Genomic DNA, 27,342 nt, shown 5'->3' with positions numbered 1-27,342 from the left:
TGATGATAATTCCTGATAATAGGATTAGCATGTAGGTTAATTAAACAACAAACGCTAACACACTGCAGATGTCACCGAGCTGATGCTCGTGAGTCCAATTACGTGATCAACAGGATTAAAACTCAAGGATCTTAGGCTGTTTCAATGTACAGACTTTGCAGAAGCCTTGGCTCACCCCTTATTTCTTTGTATTTTGCTATAAAAATATGAAATAGGTGCACTGATTTATTAAAGCATGTGCAAACATATATAGAAATACAGTTTACAAGGCAAAAGCAACATTTTTACAATTCTAATGAGCTTGAAAGTGAATATTAGGTATGACTACCTTTATTCTTTAACACAGCCAGAAATCTCTTAGGGAGCTTTCTCATAACTTCTTTAAGTAGTCTTTAGGAATGGTTCTCCAGGTTTCTTGAAGGATGTTTAAAGCTCTGCTTTGGATGCTAGCAGGCTTTTGTTCCCCCTAACCATGACAGAGGCTCCAGCGTCTTTTACAGATGGCTGTAGAAACGCACTTTGGCACCTCGCTCCTGACCTCCTCAGTACATTTTGACTACAATTTTAAAAAGTGCAAATTCCAAACTAGGAATCATCGCTCCAAAACTCCTCTTACCACTTACTGCCGTTACTTTGGCATTTTCATAGCTTCAACTACAGAAACTGGAAAAAATTGTGTTTTTGCAACAGGTTGCTATTAGCAATGTGTCTTTTTTTTTTTTTTTTTTTAATGGTTTAAAAACGTTTTCTGTTATGTGTAGACACAACAGGGGTTCAGCCAACGCACAAAGAGGCTGGAGAACAATTGCTGAAAACTACTAAAAAAGAAGAATTACAAGACTGCGTAAAGACTTAGTAGTACATGTGAATTGACTGTAAGAGGAGTATACTGTACGGTGCTTTAGGACTCATAAACACAATAATCTTGATTTTATTTCAAAAACCAAGTTCGTTGACGTCAGGCTTTAAACTCATTCTTTATTCGTTCTTTACATATGATCAAATTACACAGACCTAACACACTCTGAGCTGCCAAAACAAAGAAAAATGTTTTTGTTAATTCAAAAACTTTTTATTCTTTTGTTTTAAATAGAATGTGCAAAAACAAATGTCCTGGTATTAATGGACACATGATTAGTGGTACAGACGCCAGTATTTTTAGGAATAATGCAGTATGACCAAATACTTTATGCATTCAGTCTCTTTTTGGAACACAGTAATGTTAAAGATGGCATTGCCGTAAACAATATCATAAAGTCTAAACAAAAGATACCACCTTTTGTAAGCAAGGTGGTGGTAAACACCTTGTATTTATGTAAATAATAAATACCTCATTGTGAGGAAAGAAAAACCTTTGTCAAGGGTATACAGGAAATGTTCCTACCATTCATTATATAAAATAAATATTAGCTTCCACTTGAACACAACCTAAGTGCACAGCAGTATCCATAGCTCTCTGTCTAACAAGAGACTTTCATCACTATGAACAATTAAACTTGATCACTGCTTTACGGTATCTGCACCCATATACAGTTAGACAGCAACATTAGTTCTTTTTTCCTCCCTCCTGTTTCGCACCGTGTTAGTGCGTTGACGGATCTTCAAACGAACAAGGAGTCATCAGAGAACTGAAACTTCGAAACATTCATTATCCGATGCCCTTAAAACATGACACGTTCTGTATTCATTTGACAGTCGCCACGTCTGGAACAGACAAGAGCAAGAATAAAAACGGACTCATTTCAGGTGGAATTATACATGACAAAATGAAACTGCATCTACAACTTGCTTGCACTGCTTAAATCATAAGGTACATGATAAAAGGCACGCTGCTGAAGTGCTGATGGGCACAATTTTATTTTGAAACTACTCATTAGAGGTCTAGAATTTATTTTGAAGGCGTTAATGCGATAATTGCACAAATGTCAACAGTGATTTGGTTTGTGAGTAAAAAGAAAAATCATTCAAACAGTTGCTTGCTCGGATGGTTTACCTTTTGCAAACATCATATAGCTGTAAAATATTTACAGTTTAAAGTTATTACATTTTCTTATTTTTTAAATCTTATTGAACACCTAAATTGTAATATCAGTGCATATAACTTTAAATGTATTCTACATCTTATAACAGCTCAATTTTACATTGTGCATTTATATTCCTTACCTCATTGTGTGGTATACAGTGATGAAAATCCACCATTTCTGAGACTAATCTTTCTGATCTTGTTGTGTAGAGTTGTCTGGGGATCTGTGAAGGCAGGCAGTAGAAAAGCTTCATATTTACAGTGCGCTTCAATAATGTATTATTAAAACAAAGGCATTTGAACAGGATAAACATATAAAAGGCAAATGAAAGCAAACACTTAACTATTCAAGGGTCTACTCCAGGAGACTCTACCTACAGCAATCAGCACACAGTTCACTGTTAAAACTACACACAGCGGTTGGGTTTTTGTTATGGATCATGCGGTTAACTCTTTCATTTTATCGATAAAAGCCTCTGAGTGTCTACTGAATATACCAGAGGATGTTCAGTCCCAGTGAATGATTTAATCTGCAGTATATTTTTCACATTGTAATGTAATTCGTCCACCAATCAATCCATTTTCTTTTGCTCATCCAATTGAGGGTCACTGAGCCTATCCCAGCTGTCTTGGATTGACATGGTGGCTGCACCCTGAGCAGATTGTCAGTCTATGGCAGATATTTTGAAGATACATCAGAGCAATTTTAAATACAAATGAAAAGTCAGCCTAGATTAAATGCATGGAAGGATGGAGATCAACCCAAAGTTTGCTCTAAGTTAAATAATACTAACGTATTTGTTAGAACAGAATTGGTTGGAGTATTTTAGTTATTAGTAGCCAAAGAGCTGAGGTTAGTAGTTTAGTTGGTTTAGTCTTCTGTGCGACGCAGCACAGTGTACCTCGATACTCAGATGTATATTTTCAATGGAGGCAAAATGTTCTTGCTCAGAGTGTTGGGACTGGGAGGAAGCAGAAGTTGACGGGCATGGTAATGTGGACACGTGAGTTAAGACACCATCGTCATTCTCAAATACTGGGTTCTCCCTCAAAGTATTCTCAAAGGCATAAGGGGCAAGAGTCTGCCTACAATGTAAAGGAGATTATGAATGCTTTTGAAACAGTAGGCTATACCACACAAAATGACTAAATAGTCACGTATACAAAAACAAACTACACAAAATAGGGCTCATACTTACACCAAAGTTACAGCCTTTCTGGTTTTTATGCATTTCTTGTTGATGAATATTATAATGCCAAGGACGGCGCAAACAAGGCAGAGACTTCCCACAAGGCAGGTTACAATTAGTGACGGGTCTACCGGCACTGACACCAGCTCATTGCAGCGTTCCCCATGGTAGTGCCAATATTTACCCACGGGGCATCTAAAAGAGATGAGAAAAATGCATGCAGTTATGCACAATATTTTAATAAAATCTTAATATATAATAACTGGGTACAGTTATGGCCAAATATGGCCTTTCTTATTTCATCATCAGTTGAGCAAAAAAAAATCTGTGACGATTCACTTGGAAGCTGTTACTGCGAACCCAAAATTGGGATTAAAAGAGCTTTCAATTCAAGTGATACATGCCTTGCATAGGTTGCAAAAAAACAAAACAAGTACAAGAAACAAGAGAGTGGGCAGGAATATAAAAATGTCCAAATCAATGCTTTGGTACGTTCTGAGAACAAAAAGAGCACACTGTTGAGCTTGGCCAATTAAAAAGGCCTGGAAGGCCATGCAAGATAACTGTGTGGAACTGCATGGAACTTGACATTACAGTGACCTAAAACACACTGTGTGCGTGTGTGTGTGTGCGTGTGTGTGCGTGCGTGCGTGCGTGCGTGCGTGCGTGCGTGCGTGCGTGTGTGCGAGTGCACTGTGAATTCTGACAGTAATTGTCTGCAATACAGTCTATAAAGTTGCAAAAACTTTAAAACGGTATATTTTTTCAAACCCTGGGGTCAAAGAAATTCTGTACTTAAATGTGCCATTTAATTACAAATCTATTACTGTGAAATACAGAGCTCATATTATGAAAATTGTGTCGCTGTCCAGATTTGCAGACCTAACTGGAAGTTAGAAAGAAGCACCCTTTGAAGGTAATGACATTTTTCATAGTAGAAAATGAAAAATTTGCTTTCTTTTTCCTGAGACGTGTTCAAAAGAGCTCACTATTGCTTTCAGGTTCCTGTGTCTCAATACATACCTCATGGCATATGTATAAATTTGCATAAACATTAAAAATTCTTTCTATTAAAAAGATATGTAGCGTTCTTGATAAATGACTGAATGATCCTTGAAGATAAATTTGTGAACAATTAAAAAAGCCTTTACGAGTTGGATGCCTAACTATAATAATAATTGTTATTAATAAATACACATTTTCATCCTTACTGCACTGCCTCCAGATGCATCTCTTTAAATTTTGTTAAAGGCAGTTGTAGAATTCAACATTTTTCAGCAAGCAGCTCTCAGGAGATGGATGTCCTTGAGTACACCACAAAGCAACACGTTTACATCAGCCTTACAATTCAGGATAAAGATAAAAAGAAAAGAAAAACAAATGAAAAATAAAAACAAACATGGTGGATTTCCAACTTCAAGGCTCTGAAAGTGACATCAGGGATCAAATCCAAACACAGCTAAAAAAAATAAATAAAAAATAAGGACCTAGTATAAACTTTAAGGTCATTTTGTTTGTGCTTCCTTTCATTTATCAGCTTGTGTGTACCTGCAGGTTGCTCCATGGCCTGGGATTATTTCACACAGGCCTCCATTCAGGCAGTAGTTTGGCTGCAGGGTGCAAGTGCTCTGACAAGGCAACCCGTCCACTGTGCTGTAGCCCGGATCACACAGACACTCTGCCTCGTTGGTCCAACTGTTTATCACACAGCGTGAAAACTCATTGCAGGCCAGGAACTTGCAGGGGTCTGCCTGGTCAGCTAAAACCAACGGAAACAGGAGAGAGAGGTGAAAGAAATATAGACAGAGGGCTGAGTGTTCACTAGCATTAATGCAGTCGTTCCATGTTTGCAGATTCAGAGGGGAAATAAGAAGGCATGCTGACTGATTTGACAAGAGGTGTCTGCTTTCTGTTTCGTGTGCTTTTAATATGGCTCCATGCGATCATGAACTCACAATACACAACACCTTTGTTACAGTCTGTGAACAGACAGCAGATAAACACGAACCTTATGATATTGACAAGCATAATTCACTGCATGTGCAGATTAAGGATTTTTGTTCCCTATGCCTTGCCTGCATATTTTATTCACACAACATGGGAATGAACTGTGATCTCGCTTTTGCTTGGAGACACACAAAATTAAAAGTAGTGTGTAAAATCTTGCCACTAGATATCATTAGATTTCACATTGAAATCAGCTGAATTCTGTTTTCTTACGCCTTCCAATTCAAGTGCATAATACTATCTATGGTGGCCCTCTAGGACAAACAACTCTGGACTGTCAGTTAGCTGTTTACCTCAGTTGTCACATTGTTGGACTCAAACATTTAGTGAATAACCTCTCATATGATATGAGAGGTAATCAAACTGGGAAAGTGTGATTTTTAGGACAGTTGAGCCTAACATTAGCTAGCGTAACGTTAGCTTAGAACCAGCTCTTGTTGTTTAGCTAGCTTTATGTCAGATGTCTGGAGACAGGAAGGTTGTATTACAAAAGGTAATAGCAAGAATGTCAGAGATAAATAAACAAGTTTATGCATTTTTCATGTGTTTTAGTTCTGACTTAAGTTCAGGAGGTGAGACTTGAGGATGGGAAGGGGACGGTGTGGAAATGAGAAAAGAGTTGGAGGAGTAACACATAATGAGAAAGAGGATGGAAATACACATGTACAGATGTTAAATGGTCATATATAATTTGACCTCTGTCATGGTCAAGGTCATGGGAATACATCAGTTTGTCAGAACACATAATTACACACTAATCAGTGTATACTTATTATTTATTTTCTATTAAATACAAAGAAGAACCAAATCAGAGCAGTGGACAAGCAAGAACATCTCACCTGGTTCTATTTCCAAGGAGCGACTGTCAATTTCAATATCAAGCCTTTTGGAAGCTGCATTACAGAAGTCTTCAAGCACGCAGTGCACTGCTTCTGTGACATTATAAGGTACGGGCTTGTCCAGTTTCATCCTGCTGTTTACCACAACACTTCCATTCCTGAAGTTAAGAATTTCCAGCTGCTTAAATCCCGTCAAGTTGGACTGCAAATATGGCAAAAGCTGTGGAGAATGAGAGGAAAAGCATATTCATTTCTGAGAAGCTCCTATTTCAGTATTTGATTTAGCAGTTCTCTTTCAATGTTTATTTAAAAGGCATTAGTAAAGTTAGTAATCTGTGGGGGGGAAAAAAAATCCCACAAATGTATTTCTTGATCCAAGAAGAGAAAGGGACTTCTTCACTTTGATTTTTGGGTGTAATTAAATTATGCCAGACACGTGCCACCCTATGTCAAAAAAGAGCTGTTCCCTCCTGAGATTAAGTCCCGGGGGAGGAGAAGTATTTAATTCTGCCACTATGATACAACAGCTTTTTCTTCTTCTTCTTTTTTAATTTGCTATTCAGGTCACTTTTTGCAGTGTTAATGCTATGAATAGTTCATAATTAAATTTTGATGCAAGCATGAAATCCTGGCATCACTGCTCAGGCTGTGTAATTAGATCCAGAATAAAATTAGGGTTATGTTCATAGGCATTAGTATAAGAACACAAATCATGCTAACTCTAGTCGCAAAACAGTCAGAAAACACAGGGACAAAAAATGATACACTTACAACAAAGCTAACTCAAGTCTATCTATAATATATACTGTACTGTTTAGTGAAAGCTTTTATCTAAAGTGCCTTAAAGTAACACAAAGGCAGACAGTAAATGTTTATTGGATCCAGTATCTGTGCATCACTACAGCCTTACTGTGGTAACACTGCCCCACAAACATAAAGCACAGGAGAAGCATAGTCAAGACTGATTTGAGACGTATCATATCCATTTTTTTAATAATCTGTTTCATGCTAGCTGGGAAGAGGCCTTGCTGCTGTTCCTACTTGTTTTTTACAACTTTTTCCTTTTAGCTTTTTTTTTTTAATGCCATAGCATCTAATTAGAAACGAATTACAGTGACACAAAAAGGAAAGAAAAAACTACATACAGTAGGCCTGCTTAGCATATTTAGCAGTAACTGCAGGGTCATTCCTATGCTGGTTCTCTTCCTAAGATGTTACATTACCTAACTGACCAACCATGTTGTTGAGCTGTCATTAATTAAGGTAATTAAGGAAAAAGAGGTGAGGAACCCAAGCACCAACTCATTTAGAAATCCTATCAAAAAAATAAAGTCCATGTAGGTCTACAGTTGTCATCAACACTGATTAGATTTTACTTTGTTAATTTGTTGATTTTATTTCTGTTTGGTTTTCTCCTTCATGGTTTCATTACAGTGGTTACTTTAAGGTTAAGGGGGAAAATAATGTTTGGGTTCAAATAGAATATTTCACAATGGTAACCATGCGACAAAAAGCCAGGCAGAAAAACCCGATGACAAACTTCTACACTGAGTAATATTTTCTCTAATTAAAAAGCTCTAAAATGTCAACAGCTGGATTGATTGTCTCAGAAAAACATTATAGTGATGCAGGAACAACGCTATGTTGTTAGGTTGTTCTCCACATTTACATGATACATAATGGAAACATGACAAAGAAGTATGAGAAATATAAAAAAGGGTCACGATCTCTCGAGTTCTACATAAATGTGATGAGTTTATTTACTTCAATTTTGGTATTATCAACAACTCAAAGTGCTTTACACTTTAATTAGAAGTCTTGAGCTACAGCCACCCGCATATGCTCCACGGGGTCCCGTGGTCCCCGGGCTTATATTGTATGGCATGTAATGGGAAAGGGTCCAGTGTTCCAAGGATCTTGCTATATGTCAGTATTTGGACAACGCATGAGAACCATAAAAGCATAATCTATAGTTGCTTATAGTGTATAGCACATGTAAAATGATAATGCTGACCCAAACACCAGAATATTGAACATACACACCCTGAGAACAGAGGATTCTGGGAGCACAGATAACTGCTATTCCTTTGCCACCTGACACTAGGGGGATTTATATCAGTTAAACTTGTTAAGTTGATGGTAAAAGTGTTAATTTACAATTAAATGCAATAAGGTAACTCATTGGTCCAAATAGCCAACAAAACTCAACAAGCACAAACACATTGGCTTCACTGCGTCTGTGCTGCCTTCTTCTTTTAAAAGGCAGTACACAACACAGCACCTGTCTGGAACTCTATATTTACACAGCCATGTCTTAGCTTTAAGTTAAAGTTAACTTCCCATGCAGACATGTTTAAAATATCCCCGCATTGTCAGACTTTGCAGTCCAGATAAGTGAGAAGCCAATCTTTTGGGACTTCGAACCAATGATTGCAGAGCTGTTTAGGCAGGAAGGAAGTCAACCAGCTCAAGTAATGGGCCTACATCAATGTCCATCGATCTGAACCACTCTCCTTCAAGCCACTCCATGTTCACTACAGATGAGGCAAACATCAAACCACCACAGTGTGCGGGAGAGAGATTACGATGCTTTAGCAGGCCTGGCTGTTGAGAGGGAGATAAGAGGCCTTAAGGAGCTCTGCTCTGATCTGGTTATTTCACTTATCATTGACAAGCAGTTTACTCTCAGCTAGCTCCCTATAGCTAACAGTCTTAGCTAAGGAAGGTGTAGCTACTGGAAGGTCCACCATCCAGAACAAATGGGCCACAGCTTGCAATATAAATACACATTCACACTGTTGTTTGGTCATCCATTTGTCTCAATGCAGAAAATCGTTGAGTTATAATCGCCCACTTTAGATGACCAATCCAGCTATATTGACTTTCATGCAAGGTCAAAGCTTGTTTCTTTACAAGAATTCTCACTAGAGTCTGTACTGAGACGCTAAAGATACTTTAAATTGCCATGTTATATATATATATATATATATACACTAAACCTTTGCAGGATGCATGGCACAAACTATGATTTCATCAGTCTGACACAATCACATTTGCTTCTCTGAGGTTACACATGTATCTACTGGTTCTTGCTTTGGAAAACCCAAATGAAATATCCCTGCATCTGTGTCAAAAGTCCCAAGAAGTATTTTGCTTCCATAAGTTTTTAATTTTTTTGATTTGCTGTATCAAACTAAGTCCCTCCAACCTCCATATCCAGTTTTATTGGTTGCTTCACAAACCAGTAGGTACAGGAGTAATGGGGGAGTGTGGTAAAAGGTATGAAGGCTAATTGTTCATGTATATTTGAACAAAACAAAGAAAACACTGCATCCATTTAAATGGGCTGCATCATATGCATTATTTGACATTTCTTCGTTATTGTTTTAGTGATTTATAACCCCGCCTGGATACACTGGGGCCTTGTCTTTATTTAAAAAGCCCATTTAAAGGAAGACTGAAAAATCCTAATGGGTGCTGACAAAATAATATATTAAGTATAGTAAATACTTACCAGTGCACTCATCTGAAAACGGCTAAATACATTAATTAACAAGGAGAATTGCAGAAACTGGGGTTTGGGCAACCATTAAAGATTGGAGATGGAGTGTTGTTTGTGTTATTCTTTCAGGATTTTTATGCATATTTTTTTAATATATATATTTATATATTTTTTAAATACACATGTTCCCTATGCCCACTGGCATGACTGCATGCATACAATCCAGTTTGTATTGCTGCTTCTTCTTGATTTGAAGGTCTTTACATAACACAGAACGCAGGGCTCTTCTGAGTGAGCCTAAAAATACCTAGGGGCAAGCATCAAAACTAAACAGAGATGTCAAGTGATGCCTCTTTCTTTGATGCTTGTAGCAAATGCAGGTTTAAAGAGACATCGTCCTCATGTACATACATGCCAGCAGCTAATGTACACTTCTTTTTTGGGGGGAAAATAAAATATATGCAGGTCATACACTCAAATATCCAAATAAAATAACATAACATTGTCCAGCTTGTGATTGGCTTTATTTCATTTTCTCTTGGCCAATAGTAGTACATATATACAGTGTGCATATTTGGACAGGTACCCATTCAGAATAAATGATGCAAAATGCATGCAGATGTCCATATAAACTTTACTGCCATCACACTAAGCAGATGGAAACCACTAATAGCATAATGTGTGTGGTGCTGGAACTGACTAGAATTAAAGCTTCTTACCTCGGGTCACAACCAATGACTAAGGCAGACCAAGGTCCCATGACTCACACTGCCCTGAGCTAGGTTGCTTTCTAACATATACAAAATTCACAAAGCTATGTGACATCTGTACTATATTTTCTTGGCCCACTTATTTACTATTTACTCCGCCACTCTCTGGGTTAATCTTTAAGGCCCCAAACAAGCAAAAATCACACATACCAATAAATAAATGACAATGCAAAAATAAATGTCAGAGACTGCGGTGAATAGCTAACTGCAGGACACTTTCACTGCATACTGCATTTCCCAGTTTAAAAGATAAAACCTGAAGAAGTATACACTTTACACGTAAATTTAAACTCACAGGCTCACAAATAATAACAAAGCAATGTCAGCTAGTAGCACATTTGCAGTACTTCCCACAAAGCTTGTAAGCACGGATAACTACATAGATGTTTTGCTTTCAGTGTTGTACTTTAAAGAAATAGGTGCACAGATTTATATGACTCTCTCTGATTTAGCTAACTTAGCACAAAAATGTAGGATCCTTAAAGTTTGCAGGCAACCTTTAAGAGCTGAAATGTGGGGAAACAGCTAGCTAGACTGATTTTATGAGCGGTGATGTGATGCTCTGTTACTTGGTTGGGGTCAGTGACCTCAAGTGGCAAATGGGATATGTTGTGCTAAGCTAACCTGACACAGATTGAGCAATAAAGAAAATCATTACTGTTTTTTATAGAGAAACTTTTGAGAAACCCATGGCCACCCCTCTGTTTGCAGAAACCAGGAGTATGCTGACAATGAGTCAAAGAGAGTCTAGACTTCAGAGTTGTACCAGGAAGCAAGATTAATAGGTAAGATAAGTAAGCTGAGGCCATGCAACAGGAGTTTTTTGTGTCACAATGGTGACTCTCTTTTAGCTTGGCAACATCACCATGGTCAACTATGCTGAACACATAACCTAGACATGAGAAGGTTATTTCTTTTTAACATGATATGCCCCGTGACTGGTATCAATTCTCAACTTAGAGAAAACCTGTTGAGCCGTCTGCATGGCGGCACAAAATTTCTCATGCCTGGTTTTGAATTTTACATATTCTACATTTAAAATTTGGGATTTGATGATTCATTAAGCAAAGCACTAGCAAAACAACTTTGCGTCATAGTACATCTTGCAGTAAAAGCAAAACTGCAGTCAAACATTAAGGCGAAACACACAAAGTCAAACCCCCTAAACAGAATCAGACTTACAGATAAAAACTATGCATTGTAGCAGGCTAGCAGGAGAGTCTATAATTTACTACAAGGTTGAAAGTAAAGCTTAAGTTTAAAGCTGAATAATTGAGAACTGTCAGAAATGTTAAGAGATGTCGTGATTTTTTAGTTACTGCATTTGGAAAAGGTTAGTTAACTTTCTCTGAGGCATTAGAATTATATTGCAGTTCCAATATGGAAAAAAATACCGGTATGGAGGCTAAAGTCGTCTGTCTCCTAGGCCCAGATTTACTGGAAGCTCCAGGGTTTGGCGAATTTCTGGACCCAGAGTGTTGTGTCTGAGTGAAACAGAATCATTTTACCACCTTGACGATTGTTTAAAGCTTTACCTCACTTTACAAAAATAATGAAAACAACATTTAATAATGAAAAATATAACTTTTTATAATTCATTACAATAACTTCTTGGGATTAAAAGCTGGTGTGAGGATAAGGCTTATTGCACTGTGCTTCCTCACTAATATAGAACAACAAAACAGAGAATAAGAAATTCCCAAGCCCCATTCCCAAAAAGTTGGAACAATAACCCTTTTAAGGTGTTTTATATAAAAAGTAAACACATTTTTTAAAAACAAATCCTGATTTAAACATTGGATATTTCTCTTCGTGTAGGGTTTAATCGATTGGCAAATTATTCAGTTGTGCTTTTATTAACACAAAGTGACTTTCAGTTTTTTTGGAAAGATGGTTGCACTTTCTGAAACTGAGAGTTTTCATCTCTGGGCTACAAAAGCAAGTATGAGAATGAAACATGGAGAAGCACAATATCAAGCACAAATGCTTGTGTACCTACCAGTTCAAGAAACGTATTCTCCAGTGTCTTATACTCAGGAGAGCTCTTGTTGAACAGGTCATCAGAAAACATCATGTTAGTGACCCTCAAGCTAAAGAAAACCACTAACTCTTTGCTCTTATCCACTGCTGTCATCAGAGGTGTGCTGGCTTGTCTAATGATTGGGGCAGCAGTGGACTCATATGGGCGTTCTTCAGACTCTGAGGCGACTCCACTACCACTTTCCACTTCATGGGGCTTGGACACCAACTCTGTACCATTCTGACTCTGTCCTCCTTTCTTTTGACTGTTTGAACTCTCAGCAATAAGGTCCACTGAGACCGGGGCTACTCCACTGTGCCCTCCACTTGACTCATTGGCATCCTCAGGGGATGGCGAAGACTTCACATCTGTTTCTGGTTCAATGCCTTGGACTTTGCCCTCAAGTGGTGATGGTGTGGAAACTGGTGCTGCTGTTTCTGTGATAGACATCTCCAAAATTGGGATAGGGTAAGTAGGCAGTGATAGGTCAGTCAAAACCTCAGCATCAGTCATAACTTCCTTAGGCTGGAGATTTGGAGTTGTTACAGAAAGGTCCTCATCCTTTTGATCTGGATGCTCATTCCCCCCATCAGCTTGTCTGGGTTCTTGAACGTAAAATACAGCAGGAAAAGGAAGAAGATATTTTGCATTTAAATGTACTTGTACACTTATTGTTATGTATGACCATAACTGCAATACAGGCAGAGCCAGGATGATACAAGGAGTGATCAGCATGAGCAATCATAGAATTTGAGTTACATTAGTAACTATAATTTTCTAGGAGAGCTTTTATGTGGAACCATTCATCTACAGCAGTTATTCCCATGTGGATATCTTATCATCTTAAATATCTTATGCAAAAAACACTTTAGCAACAGTGCTTATATTTTTTTTTTTATTTTGAGTATCTGAAGTTTACCCCAAAAAGCATATTATGTATAATTTTTTGTGGTGTACTTCCACATAAATTTGTTGCACAGAAGACAAAAATAACTAGCTGTCTAGCTGCACCACTTGCAGGCGACTTATGAATCATAGGATGCTGTTTGAGCCAGATCTTGTTATCTCCCTGCTTTGATCATTTGACTGTATGTCTGAGGCCATGCCAGTCACATTTATTTAATACCCTGATCTGCTGCTGTTGCTGTTAGCCAAGTCACTTCAGTCATTTTAATATTCACTCCATGTTCCATTTCATTAAACCATAGTTACTTACAGCTCTCTCTTTTCTTTTATTGTTGTTTCTTCGTATAATTATTATATTTATTTCATCTTTTAGAACAAGAGTAAAGAAACTGTTATCCTTGCTTAGCCTAACTGTAAGTAGAGAGACTAAAAAGACAAACTATAATGCCAAAATCTCACCAAATTTCTCCACTCATGTGAAAAAGAAAGTTTGCACATCACTCTTACACTCTTACATCTTCCATAGGAATTAGGCTGTAAGTAGCAGCCAGGTGCTGATAATCAAATGCACTTTGTTAGTTGTTCATCAGCAACTTTCACAACCTCTGTAGACCAGATGTTTGCTGGTCTGGTGCATTCAGGTGTGTTTTCAGATAATGCCAAGGAGGAAAGACATTAACAATGATCTTAGAGAAGCAAAAGTTGCTGCCCATTAATAAGGGAAGTGTCGTAAGGTAATCTTCAAACAATTTGAAATTCACTATTCTAAAGCGAAAAAGATTATTCCCGAGTAGAAAATATTCAAAAGAGCTGCTGGCAAATTAATCCCAAAGTCAGAGCATGCAATGCTCAGTGAAATTAAAAACAACCCCTAAAAACTGTCTTTCAGACCCCACAGCCCTCAATTAGCATGTTAAATGTTAAAATACATGAAAGCGCAATTAGAAAAAGACTGAACAGATACGGATCCTTAGGAAGGGTTATGAAGAGCTTTGGAAAGATGCATGTGAACAAATCACATTATTGTGAAATAATATCAACTAGGATTTTATTTACCAAAATAATCTGGAATCAAATCTGAGGCCATCTGTCTGACATCCAAAGTTTGGCTGAAACTGTGTCATGCAACAGGAAAATGTTCTGAAGCACTGCAGCAAATCTACAACACAATGTCTTCAATGAAAAGAATACAAATTTTACAGTGGCTCAAGGTCCACAACTTAACCTGACTGTATTGCTGTGGCAGGGTTTTAAACATCAGTGAACTTAAGTGGCATTGTAAGTTTTCCTACTCATTCCTCTAAATAATAATACAGCACATGTGTCGTGCATCATTTTATATACACATTTCTCTCAATGCCCGAGGACATGATATATTGAGTCTCTTTGGAAACTCGTCTGGAATTTAAAAATCAAGTTGTTGCTGGTTTAAGTTGGCCTGCACAGCATGAGAATGTAATGACTTGACCACTGGCAGGTTGTTACTTAGTAATGGGTTCTAATATAATGTATCCTCTCAGCATGAAAAATCTCCATCTGCACAACTGAACCACCACATCTAATTGTACTGACATTCCTATTTCCTCTGAAGTATGAATGTTCTGTACAAACAACCGGGAACAACTTTGTCATATATTACTATCTGTATTCTTGTTTCCCTGCCTTTTTCTGTTAATTTTGAAAATTTACTGTAAGCTCCTTTTCCCTACTTTTCTTGCCTGGGTGTCTTTTGTTTTTCGATCCTCACTAATGTTGTTTATGTATCTGAGCTGCCCAGCCCTTAACAGCAGGTCATCCTTCAACAGCTTTACCACCATTAAGAGAAACAAGATATAGAAAACCAATAATGATGGCCACGTTGTTGAGTTCTTCCTGTTATCTGTCAATACCTCTTAATGGAATCCCCACTACGCAGACTGGTGGGTTAATCAATAGAGCTTTCACTTCTTGAAACATCCCGCTTTATAAACATTTAACCTGAGGAAGCCTTACCTTTTGTTACCTCCTCCTCTGATTCACCCTCACCTCCTTCTTCATGTTCAGCTGATGGTATTTCCTCCACCTCTGTCTCCGCTTCCTCCACCTGCTCTGTGAGAGTCTCCACTTTTGCTCCTTGTGTAACGGCCTCCTCTGCAGCATCGTTTGTGGACTCCTCTTCTACAGCTGCCGATAAAGGATTCTCCACTGTGAAGGCAGAAGTGACTTCTGGGAGGATGTTGGGGATGAAAGGCACAAACGTGTGTGTTTCTGGTTTGACAGTAGAAGCTTCGAATGCGGTTTCAATCACTCCCAAGGTGGGGAAGAAACTTTGGGTGAGAGCGTTGTCCTCTGTTGGTGCCTCTGTGGTGTCGTCCTCGGATATTACAGTCTCAACAGGATTCAAGTTGAGCTCAGCAACTGGATAAACTGTGGTTACTGAGAAGGAAGTGTTAAAATACTTCAATGTTGAACACAAACTTAATATCTAATTCAGGTAAATGTGTGATATTTTGCTTACCAGCCTCAAAGCTTAGTGTCTGTATGTCCAGTGGTAGTGATGTCTCCTGCTTTAACGCTTTTACAATGATGTGCTTTAGTTTAGGAGCATTTACGTCTTCCCCTGTGTTTGTGACATAACCCTCAGGTTCCTCATTCAGCTCTGTTTCTCCATTAAAGACCACAGCATACCGTACAGACACATCCTCCAGTCTGGGCAACAAGATAAATCATGTCAGAAAGCCTCACAACACACAGACTCCAGTGGTAATAGTGGTAATCCGAGAAGCTTCTTCAGTTCTGAAACTGAACTGAAGAAGCTTCTCGGATGAGAGGTGAAACGTCTTCAAGCAACTTAAAGAAGTCCAGACGCTTTTCTTTGCAAGCTCCTTTGACAGTGGTAATAGTTGTTCACTCAGGCATAAGCCAAAAGATAAGATGAAACAGAGAAGGGATAGCTTCTCTCGAGACATAAGCAATGAAATGTTTCAATAAAATCTATTTTAAGGGAAAACTAAAGAAGGATGTGTTTTTACCGTAATCAATGTTTCCATTTCTATGTTCTTTTTTTTTCTTTTCTTTTTTTACGATAAACCTAATTGTAGTGGCAATTCCTTTACTTTTGAAAGATCAAACATCCCACAACTTAAAGTCCACAAGCCACTGCTGCATTGAGGTAATATTTCGTACGCAGGCAAAAGAAGTCCATTGTCCAAACATTTTTGTTGAGAGTTTTGGTTTATTTATCCATCTTGGCAAGCAATAACAAGATCCTTCCTGCTGCTTCTCCTGCTCTGGTAAAAAACCATAGGCCCACCCCAATGCATGCTGGTCCTAAACCAGTCTCTTTATTTATAGAAAAAATGGCCCTACAGCTCTTACTAACTAATTTAACAAAATAACAACAAACAAACAAATCATTTAAAACAAAATATTAACCGACAAATAAACCCCAAAATATAAGTAAACGAACAAACTTTAACTAATTTCAAAAATAAGAACAAAAATAAAAAATAAAGAACAAATAGCTCCAACACTAATTAATCCTCTTTTAACTCACCGAAATCCCAGAACACGTATCTCTTTGAATCCTGGAACTTTTTCAAACACATGAAGCATCTGCAGAAAAAATGAAAAGAGCATTAAAATAATTAAAATAAATGTGAAAGAAATCCTAGAATTTTCTGTTGTTACTGTTAAAAAAAAATTAGAGCAATTTTTAACTTGGAGTTTTTGAATCCAGCTTGGACATTATGGAGTGCATAACTATTGCAATCATGAGGCATATATGGAAGTTTTGTAATGCCCACAGTGAACTAAAGTCAGCATTAATGCAATTTTCTCAATTCACCAGATTTAACATTATTCCAAGATCTTAGGCCCTGAAAGCTACATGAACTAGGTAAACAGCTCCCTGACACTACACTTACTCGAAAATCTGTCCACACTCTTTGCAGCCCCATGCAGAAAAATGCATATTTAGAATGATGCAAAACACATCTGCAGCATTTTTATTTAATGGAATGGGACTTTCATACACTCATACAGCTTCAACCTGTTGGAAAAAGCTGATAAAGAGCATGTATGGTACTGACAGGATAGCTTAGGACTCTGTGGAGTCCTGTAAAAAACTAAGTACCTCATGCAAGCTACTGAATTACCTCATGACTCAATAGCTGCAATAACCACCTTTAGCAGTAATGACTTTAAGTAAGTTTGTGGGCATTCGTAGATCCTCAGCTCTCTTAAATTGTATTGAGATCTGAACTTCGATGAGGCCATTACAACACCTTGATTCTTTTCTTTTTCAGTCATTCTGTTGATGTTTTACTGCTGTGCTTAGAATCACTCTCCTGTTGCATGACCCAGTTTTAGCCTAGCTTTAGCTTTTGGAGAGATAAGCTCACATTTAACATTAGAATATGCTGTGTTTGTTTCTCATCGAACGTGATGCTGCAGATTGCGATAAATATATCTCCACATATCTCATGGAGATGAAGCTTTTGGTGTTTTTTTGCTTTGTTTTTTGCAATTTCCACGAGCAAAAAAATATTGTACAGTGCTAACACACACCTGAATGTTTCAGATGTGCAATCTGTTAGCTTCTACTTGCACTCGTAATTCCTGTAGAAGCCGTAAGAGTGTCTTTAGTTTTTCACAGACCTGCCCAAATAAAACGTTATTTTTTCGCTGACTCTTACACCTATTTCTTTAACGAAATTCTGCGTTAGTGGCTGTTTGAACTGTGGTGAGAATCTATCCCGGCCTTCTTAGTCAGAGATAATTAGAACTTACTATTCCAGGCTCACGCTCATTTAGAAGTCTTAAGTCCTGCAGTTACCCTTAAAGCTGTTAAATCAATCAGGGTGTGTGTTAGACCTAACGCTGCAATGTAATACAAGCTGGCAATCACGAATACCTTGTTACATAACACCGCCATTAAGAAGGGCTTTTGTTTTTAATGACAGAATAAGACGATCACAGGAGTAAGATACAGAGGGGGACTTGATGCTTAAACTCACCCTTTGTTTGAGGTCTCGGGCGATGTCATTGTACTGTGCAGTCTCGGGGTTACTGAGCAGTTCACTGTATGTCGGATCCACGATGGTGATCCTGAACTCAACAATATACTCTTCATAGTTTTCTTTCATCATGCTGGGGTTTATCTCTTTTACCTAGCAAACCAAAATCCACATGGCATTTTTTTACTACTAATTAAAAATCTGAAACTTGACAATGAGTTAATGTTCTAACTGTTATAGTTGACCTACCACATCAGCCTCAGTTGGAAGGAGAATCACAGGTGGAGTCCAGGTGCCTGACACAATAAAGCAACATATAAGTTAAATCATGATATCTTTATGAATGTTTTATGACGCCCAAAACAACACAACTACTCGCCAACCAGTCGGGAAATGCATATTTTCCCTAGCGACTGTTGGTTGCCAATGGATTGCCAACCAATCTCTCGGCGTGTGGTTGTGGCTTAAGTCAAGTCTGTTTTGGTTCAACCTTAATGGTGTTTATCTGTCAAACTCACATTCACTTCCTGGCTCTGCAGTCCCAGATTCAATTCTGAAAATGGAAGAAAAATACTATTTAAAAAACTTCAGGGATCTTCACCTTCACCATTTTTAAAAAAAAATCTGCAACATTCTTCTGTTTGTAATTGAGTGTAAAAATATTTGCTGTTGCAAAAACAACATATATTAAAAAACTGTCAGTCTTTTGGCAATTACTAGGCACTTTACACAGTTACAGAAAAGTAAAGAAAAGAAAAGAAAAGAAAAGCCTCTCCTTTCTGGAGTGTAGCTGATTCTTAAAAAAAATGACTCCACGCACAGAAAACACTTTCACATTTCAGAGGGAAGTTTACCTACCCTTCATTTTCCTCAGCTACTCTCTGGAAATTAAAAACAAACACACACACGAAATGATATCAGCTATTACATTACTATTACACCAAGCAAGCACAGAGTACAAATGTACTGTTATGGAAAGTGGACTTCCACACTCACTCTGGCGACCATGTCCAGGTGCTCCTGAGAGCTGCTGAAATTGTGAGCCAAGTCGTCCATGCAGAGGTTTTCATGCTGGCAGGTGTAAACCCAGGCCCTGTACTCTTCTGAGTTTGGCACTCTGTCCAAGAAGATCCGAAAAGCTTCCCAAATTGCTTCCTGACAAACTGAAGATAAATCACAATTTTTTAAAGTACTACCAAAAAAGACACCATCTGATCTGATTTAAATCAAAAGGACAGAAAAAATAAATAGACAGGAGGTGAATTCCTGCTAGAAAACAATTACATAACTCAGGCTAAAGAGGGTTGTTGATATTAATCCTGCCATCGGTTAGTATACAGAGCTAGTCATGATTTACAGGTTACAGTTGGCTTATTATGACCTTTGGGGAGGAATTTCAATGGAGCTTTACATATGAGCACACATACAACAGTACCTTATAGATGTATTCAATCACAAAACAGATTTAATGTGAAATAACAGAGACCGCAACAAACAGTATTATAGCTGTTGTTTCATAAATGTCAAAGTGTATATTCAAAAGTCATTCTGTGCCTGTGACATTTCTGCAAAAATTAAAATTATAAACAGAAAGCTGTCCCGAAGCAACATTATTTTTTATCCGCATCTGCGGCTGAAACAAGCACCATATTGTTCAATAACTTGATGCCCATGGGAAATTTGTTCTCTTATAAAATCATTTCTGTAATGATTTGAGCATCTCCCATACAACAAATTAATCTGCCTCATTTTAAAATCATACGCCACTGCAGCTGTTTTGGGACACTTAAATAACCGATTGCAATGACAAAGGTGGCAATTTTAGCTTATTAAATCACTGATAACCCATCTTTCTTAGACGAGGGATTTTTGCAGTGTAGCTAGACTCTAAAGATTTTTTTTTAAATATCAAAATCATACCATGGATGAGGGAGTATTCAGTGAGATTCATTAAGATTTAGAGACATAGCACCATTAAATCTATTGTGGCAATGTGGTCTGCGACCAAAGCAATGACGGAACTTAGAACAAACTCTTTTGCAAATAAAAAAAACAATTTGATGTGATTGAAGTGCAGACTTTCAGCTTTAAAATAAGGGGAGAGGCTCCAAGGTAAATTGGCCTGATACGGCCTGTCTTCTTGTTGTTCTATAACAAATAGACACTGAAAAATCATTAGTTTATTTCAAGTATTGAACTTGTATTTGTTAAATGTTCACTGGAACTCTAAATATGAGGTCCAAAGAGTGTTGATGCAAGTGAAGGGGCCCTCATTACAACGAGAAAACAAAATAAACTCTTCAGAGAGATTGCAAAAACTTTACCAGTGGTTCAATCAACAATCTGTTACATTTTTGTTTTTCTTTTTTTGTCTTCCCCCTGTCTCACCATCTCTTCTCCCATCTATTTTTCTTTCTCTTCCTCTCTTTCTTTCATTCTTTCTCCCTGTCCTATCCCCCAGTCATGTCTGTCCTGTCTGTAACAACCGAAAATCAAATCAAATAAATACATAATTATAATAAAGGTCAATCAAATGGACCAATATGGCAAGGCCATGATGATCCACTTGGTAAAGTCAATCTGCTTGGCATCTTTCTTGGCCTTCAGACAACAATTCTGATGGCTAAAAAAATCTGCTATATTCTTAAAAAGACTGAATTCGCTGGCCTGCTCTGGACACAGAAGATAGCTAAAGTAGATGATCCCCAAAGTCTTCTCTTGGTTAAGAAAAACTATTTCACAAAATCTAACTAAGTCAAGAAACTCTCAACAAGACTGTCAAAATCAACAGTCAAGAGACTCCTTCATGAATACAGAGGATTTATAACAACATACAAACCACTGGTTACACTTAAGAACAGGAAAGCCAGATTAGCCTTTCATAGTCCTGGAAAAAAAACTCTTTAGACAGACTAAATATAAATATACTTCATCGACTATCCATCAGAGATGGTGGCACAGGCATCTACAGCTTCCAGTGGAACCAGGTCACTAACATTTATTTATGATGTGAATCCTTGTAGAAGTATCAGGTGAATGTGTGGGACTATGTTTAAAAATTGAGGTAATTTGCTTTTGTTAAAACTCCTGAATTACATGTCAGTCACATATCGATTGCTCTAAAATCCACTGGTTTAAAATCCTATGGACCTAGCTGACTAAACCTTGTCTTTACAAAATGTTTTGATTGGATAAAACATCCAATTTGGTAGCTGTTCATTCAACTGCTAGGACATCTCTGTTTGCCCCTTATTCTAATAGACTAAATATTTCAGGACAGGCTTGTTATACTAATACACTCTGCTGTGATTAGGCACAAAGTAAATGTTTAAAGACTCCATGTACAGTATAAGCTTACACTAAAGTCTAACACTGCTCATTTCATCTCACCTCTGAGTTTGTAATAGGCCCGGTGGCTGCCGATGACTGCTTTCACACTCTCCTGGGGACACACTTTGACACCCGTAGTGAAGCTCGTTGACCTCTTTCCCCGATGTCCACCCTGCTCTGCTCTGACATTGGTTGCATGTGGGATTGGCCTGGAAGCTTCCAGAAAGTGTCGGTACTTTACATCCCTGAGTCCAGAAAAACTGTGGTCGTGAAGGTCTGCAAGAGTCACAAAGAAGAAGTTATTAAGTCAGGCAGAATGTTTTTACTCGCAACATGAATAATCAAACACTTCATGATAAGTGGATGTAATTCTGTTGACTGTCAGGTTGGTGTGAGATTTCTCCCGCAGCAGTACAAGTGTTTGTGTGGATGGCTGGGATAATTAACAACTGATGGGTGACAAAACAAAGGTAAAATTGCACTCCATGTACTAAATGCTCCAAAGTGAGTCACATATTGTGCATAAATTGGGCTGAATGGTTTGCATTAAACAGCAACGTGTTTCTTTGTTATTTGCATTTTTAACAGGTTCATTATTTCTTGCTGATGGGAATCCAACTAATCTGGCATAAGCGTATTATTGTTTTTTGAATTAGCCATCAATTTCCTGTTTAATATCACAATGAATTACAGACCTTGCTAAACAGGTTTGTCAGTCTTCACTAGTGTTACAGGATAAAATTTAAATATTTTCTGCTTCTAAAAAGTGAAGTCAAAGCACAAATGCCTTCAAAAGACTTCTGGTTCCATAGAAGTCATGACCTCAGTGCTCAGGTCATATTGAATTGAACATTAGGCTCATCTTGTAAATTATGATCATTTATCAATTATCAGTTTTATTCAATTATCATCATCATGTGATCAAGAGTCAGATAAGTGGATTATTCAGGATATGTTTAGTGACTAACAGCTTGTCCATCACATGTCAGTAGCCAATGAGTATGCAGCTTCACAGTCGCAGCAGCAATGGCAAAAACGCTGAGGCTTCATGATGTGACTTCATGGGATTTTTTTATACCGTCTATGTTGATAATGCTCCAGCTTTATATCATCTCACCCAAATATCGCCTCATCCGGGTTTAAAAAAATTACAAATAAGACCGAGACAACCAAAATATATTTCACATGAAGAATTCCACATTTTAAAAGGTGGCTCACAAAAAAATCCATCCAGATTTAAGGAAACGCAATCCTAAAATGCTGTCATGCCCTTTCAAATAACCCTTATTAATCTTGTCATATCAGAAAATGGGCAGCCAGCACTTACTATCACCAGAGAGAATTTAATTTGACAGGTATTTTATCCAGCAAGGTGCCATCTGTTTAGTTGTGCTACGGTATGTTAACTGCTGCTTGCTTTACCGCTGCTTTTAAAGAGCATTTGTAGTGAAAAGGAAATCACACATAGAGTACATGTATTTTAGGACTGTCTAATCCAAAGACAGCCTCTGTGTGTGATTTAATTATTTTTTAAAGGCGCAGACACTGATTCAAGCTTGTAAGTTTACTTCAATATGAAGACATCCAGAGACTAAATCTTAGAGGTGCTTGTTTGTGACTGGAAAAATGCAGAGACATATGGAGAAAGACTTTCTAAGTTGAAGTGACCTTGTGCAGCTTAACCCACGTTACGTCACTGAGACTGGTGAGTGGCTAAAAGAGTAAGCGATGAGATCGTGCTGGGCCACGTCCAAGTATGAATGAGCAGAAATGCGTGCGTGTGGATTACTGTCGAATAAGGGTGTGCATCTATAGCAAACCTTAAAGAGATTGAATTTAGCTACAGTGGTTAGAAAAGAACAATTCTGCAAATGAAGGCATTGAAGAAATGACACAGATTCCCCTGTTTCCATGAATTATACCGCTGAGATGCTGCACAGAGGATGAGAGCTGCTCTAATTTTCTGATCAGTTTAATTAAATAATCTTTACGAGCTTCAGTGACACTGGTGAATTACAGGAAGGTAATTGTGCACCATTACAAAAGCTAGTGTGCCAGTCAGTCTCTCCAACACAGTTACCCCATTGAATAAAGCTATTTTAGAAGAAAGCAATCATTGTCGTGCCAGGTGGCAAACCTTTGAGGACTTCTTAAGAGAATAAGCTGGGATTTATGAGCCCCAAAACAGAGTCTGGAGGTCATTGAGCCCAAACAGAAAACTGTGCCTTTTCAGGATTAGGATAGAGAATGAAGAATACGGACAAATAGAAATAGGGAGTGTGTAATTACTGTTGCAATTGTATTCGACTCAGAGCTTTTAGCTGAAGCTGGTATATTTCTGGGGAGATACAGAGAGTGGGCTATCTCAGTACTTAAATTTTGCATATCTATAAAAGCACACGGAGCTGTTTTGCATGTTGCACCAGTGCATTGTGAATCACAAACATTGTCATACGTGACAGTTTCAAGAAGTGAGTTTAAACATTTGCAGTGAGTGGACAGTGTACTTGAATTACTGTTATTGTGCAATATTATAAATGATTTTTATTGCAAAGCTGTTACATTGATAGAATATGTGTTGCAATCAAGCAGCTGGCAATGCTTGTGTACACTCTATCTTTGTCCACCGTGTTAATTTATGTTAACTTCATTTAATTAATACCTTAGACTGTACATAAAAGATGGATGCAGTGTCACTATCTGCATCTTAGTTCTGCCACCTTATAAAAATACATTTCTACTGTCTCATCAATTCCTCACTTATCATGTCTTCTTTGAAATAACTCAGACAGTGACAGGCCAATGCTTCAGTTGAAGGTGGAAATCCAGGTGACATCACTGTGGCTGTGTCCATCTTTTATAACATAGTCCCAGACTGAGTCCTAGTTTCAGTCTCATAATCTTTTTGGAAGTCATACAGTATGTTGGTGGCGATTGTTTCCATAGGGTCTCCTATTTAGGTTTTGCACACATGTGACCGCTAATCAGGTGGCATTAACTTGACCGCCGTTTGGGACACGTGACAATCACTGTAGGATCGAGTGACCTAGGGACCAGTCCACAACCATCAGTCATGAGGGGAAAATGATTAATCACTGACTGGTTGCTGGACGGTCACTGTTCCAGTCACACAGATGTAGAGACCAATCGGTGACTGCCTGGCAACAATCTGTCACTAGGGAAAAATTCCCCAAACCAGCTGATATAAACCTCCTTGTGACTGGTTACTAGCTTATTGCTGCGGTCGCAGTTTGAGTGTAAGCGACAGACATTGCAAACACTGTCTGGGTGGTCTTTGGGCTGCAGTGAGAAGTGCAACACAAACCAGAAAAGGTGATGCTTTGGTTTCTTGTATATTGCCACAAATGACTGTATCTTCGTCTGCAAATTCTTGCTAACAACTAGCCTTCAAAGTAAAAGTTGTGGCTTAGTGCTATAGCCCATCGGTCCCCAACCTTTTTTGCGCCACAGACCGGTTTATGCCCGACAATATTTTCACTTTAGGTGTCGCGGATAAATACAACAAAATAAAACTAGTACCGGTACCGAAAAAAAGAAGATTTATTCATAACACACATGAAAAGACCCAGGAAAACCGAGTTAATGATAAAAATGATAACAAACTAATGCTGAAAACCGACCACATGACATCACATGAGAAACCTCATTATGCTTGATGTTATTTCTATGTAAAAACTTGGAAGTTATAAAGAAGCCTTATTTAGACAGATGTTCATTACTTTGCATTTGTCAATATGTTGCATGTGTAACTCCACTACATAAATAAAACCCTTTGAAATAAGCAGTACTCTTTAATCCAAATGTAGCATAAGACCAAGAAAATACAATGAATGCTTAGCATTGTAACCTGTAGCTTTATGAGGAACGTAGCCTCCAGTTTAGAGACTGTCAGGCAGACTGATTGAACAAAATAGTTTCCAAACATTTCAGCAAGTTAAGCTGCCAAATCATTTTTTTCCTAAGATTCATAGCATAACATTTGAATTGGTTTTGCTTGAAGCCTCATTTGCACATGCACAGACACGAGGGCCTAGGCAAAAGGAGGGAGTGTTGGCACGGGCCTTAATGCCCAGTGCATCCGCAAAAAGGCCCCACAGCAGAATTACAAGCCAGAAAAGATTAGTGTCCTGCGACACTGGGAACAGAATGGCTTTTGTTTCCTTCAGGATAATGAGCTCACCCGGGCACATCACACTGAACAAGACAACCAGTGCCGATGAAAATGTTATCCCTGTTGAAATTTCGCTATCTTTCTCAGTGAACACCTATTAGATGTCACGACCAGTTTAATTCACACTGAATATTCATGACCTTAAGAGTGGTTCGCTATCTGCTTGACATTTGCTTGACATCTAAAAATCAAAGATCTTTCCGAGGGTGAACTGGCATTTTGTAGCCTGCCGGGAGAGTAATTTAGGTAACAGAGTCTCATGCACATAAAACAGAAATACCCTGTTGTTCCTCTAAATTTCACCACTAAATTTGCTAAAAAAAAACAAACAAACTTGCAGGTAGATCTTTGCATTAAAGGATAATTTGTCACTGGCCAAACTTAAAGGAATGCGAACAGTCACTTTTATTTTCTAAATTTTAGTAAGCTATCAATCAGATGCATCTTAAAGAAAGTTTCTTCATTCTACAAGATGATTCTTACCTTTGATTTGACTTGCTTGGAGGGTAAACAGACACAAAGTTAAGCATAGTCCCGACTTCAAAAGCATGATGGGCTAAAGTGTAAAGTTATCATTTGTAAAGTGACTGTGGCAAAAAGCAATAAAATCCAGAATCTCCTTATCTCGAGTCCTTTAGCAGAATGTATAAAAGTCTCCTCATCGGTGCATAGGAGTTCTTGGCAGGCACCAAAACTCAGCTTCTGCAATCGTTAGTTTCTGGATGCTGTGGGATCCCAGTACACTGCAGAGGTGATTGCATGAATGGACGAGCAGTGGGAGCAAGGGAGGAAGGAGAGGCAAAGGAAGAGAATCTGGGAATAGATGATATTTTGGCTCAGGAGTTTCCTTCCATGCTGTCAGTGTAACAACAGTTACAAGGTTAAAAAAGCAGGCTCTGCTTTGAGCGTAATCTCTTTACCTTCTTCTTGCTGCTTGTAATCCTCGAGGGGGCCACGTGGCTCCCTGGCCTCATCCTGTTAGTCACCTTCTGGACCCTCGTCTGTCAGCTGAACAAAAGTGGGGATCTGCCAACCAGCTGAGACCAGATAACTACTGCCCGCAATTGCTAGGGCTTGATCACTCACGACCAGCCTCTTTGTGTTTTTGTCTGCCTCTATGTGCAACTGTAAAGCTGCCCAACTCTTCTTCGTCCTATAGATGTCAAGAGAGGTCAGCAGTTTGTTTCTGTCCTACACACCAAGCTACCAGACAAACAATGTGCTTTGTTGTTGTTCTCGCTGCACAGGCATGTTGAGCCTCTAAGACTCTTTCCTCTAGGTCCTGAAGAAGAACATTACCAGTTCGGTAATTTACTTGAGAGCACTTTCCTATGGTGTGCTTTTGTTCTTTGGTTGCTATCTGTGACTAGTTCTTCTTGCGTCCAATCCCATGATGCTGCGACACTAACAGCTATGAAATAAGCAGCATCCTTGACATGTGATGACTGCACTGAAGTGAGTAGGCTTTCCTGGTTTGGTGTGCCAGGGTGGAAAGGCTCTGTGTTGTTAGTCTCCACCCCCACCCACATATTTTAGTGAATAGGATTAACTGCTGTTGTTGGCTGT

General features: G+C 38.3%; 1 protein-coding gene across 5 annotated transcripts; it reads right to left on the bottom strand.

The window, feature by feature from the left end:
• Positions 1-106: 106 nt before the first annotated feature.
• Positions 107-27,009, bottom strand: impg1b (interphotoreceptor matrix proteoglycan 1b). Of its 5 annotated transcripts, XM_086274987.1 has the most exons (19): positions 26,260-27,009; positions 21,645-21,860; positions 19,251-19,417; positions 19,113-19,135; positions 18,773-18,807; positions 18,504-18,550; positions 18,255-18,407; positions 16,793-16,851; positions 15,755-15,945; positions 15,250-15,672; positions 12,331-12,956; positions 11,726-11,815; positions 6,060-6,279; positions 4,762-4,972; positions 3,223-3,408; positions 2,926-3,109; positions 2,164-2,247; positions 1,994-2,013; positions 107-1,704 (listed from the first exon to the last, which is right to left on the bottom strand). In XM_086274987.1, exons 1-19 carry the CDS (start codon positions 26,324-26,326, stop codon positions 1,662-1,664), a joined length of 3,045 nt encoding a protein of 1,014 aa, XP_086131113.1. In that variant the 5' UTR covers positions 26,327-27,009; the 3' UTR covers positions 107-1,661. The 5 variants fall into 5 exon arrangements, 4 of the variants coding, with proteins under 4 accessions (XP_086131113.1, XP_086131112.1, XP_086131115.1 ...); XR_015126403.1 differs by lacking the exon at positions 2,926-3,109; XM_086274986.1 differs by lacking the exon at positions 1,994-2,013.
• Between the last annotated feature and the right edge of the window lie 333 nt (positions 27,010-27,342).

The sequence above is a fragment of the Aulonocara sp. 'chitande type north' Nkhata Bay genome, linkage group LG19, assembly GCF_057382095.1.
Source record: "Aulonocara sp. 'chitande type north' Nkhata Bay isolate Kocher_YH1m ecotype deep benthic linkage group LG19, A_spYH_male_GT1.1, whole genome shotgun sequence".
NCBI lineage: Eukaryota > Metazoa > Chordata > Actinopteri > Cichliformes > Cichlidae > Aulonocara > Aulonocara sp. 'chitande type north' Nkhata Bay.
This window is presented reverse-complemented; position numbering and strand designations above follow the sequence as displayed.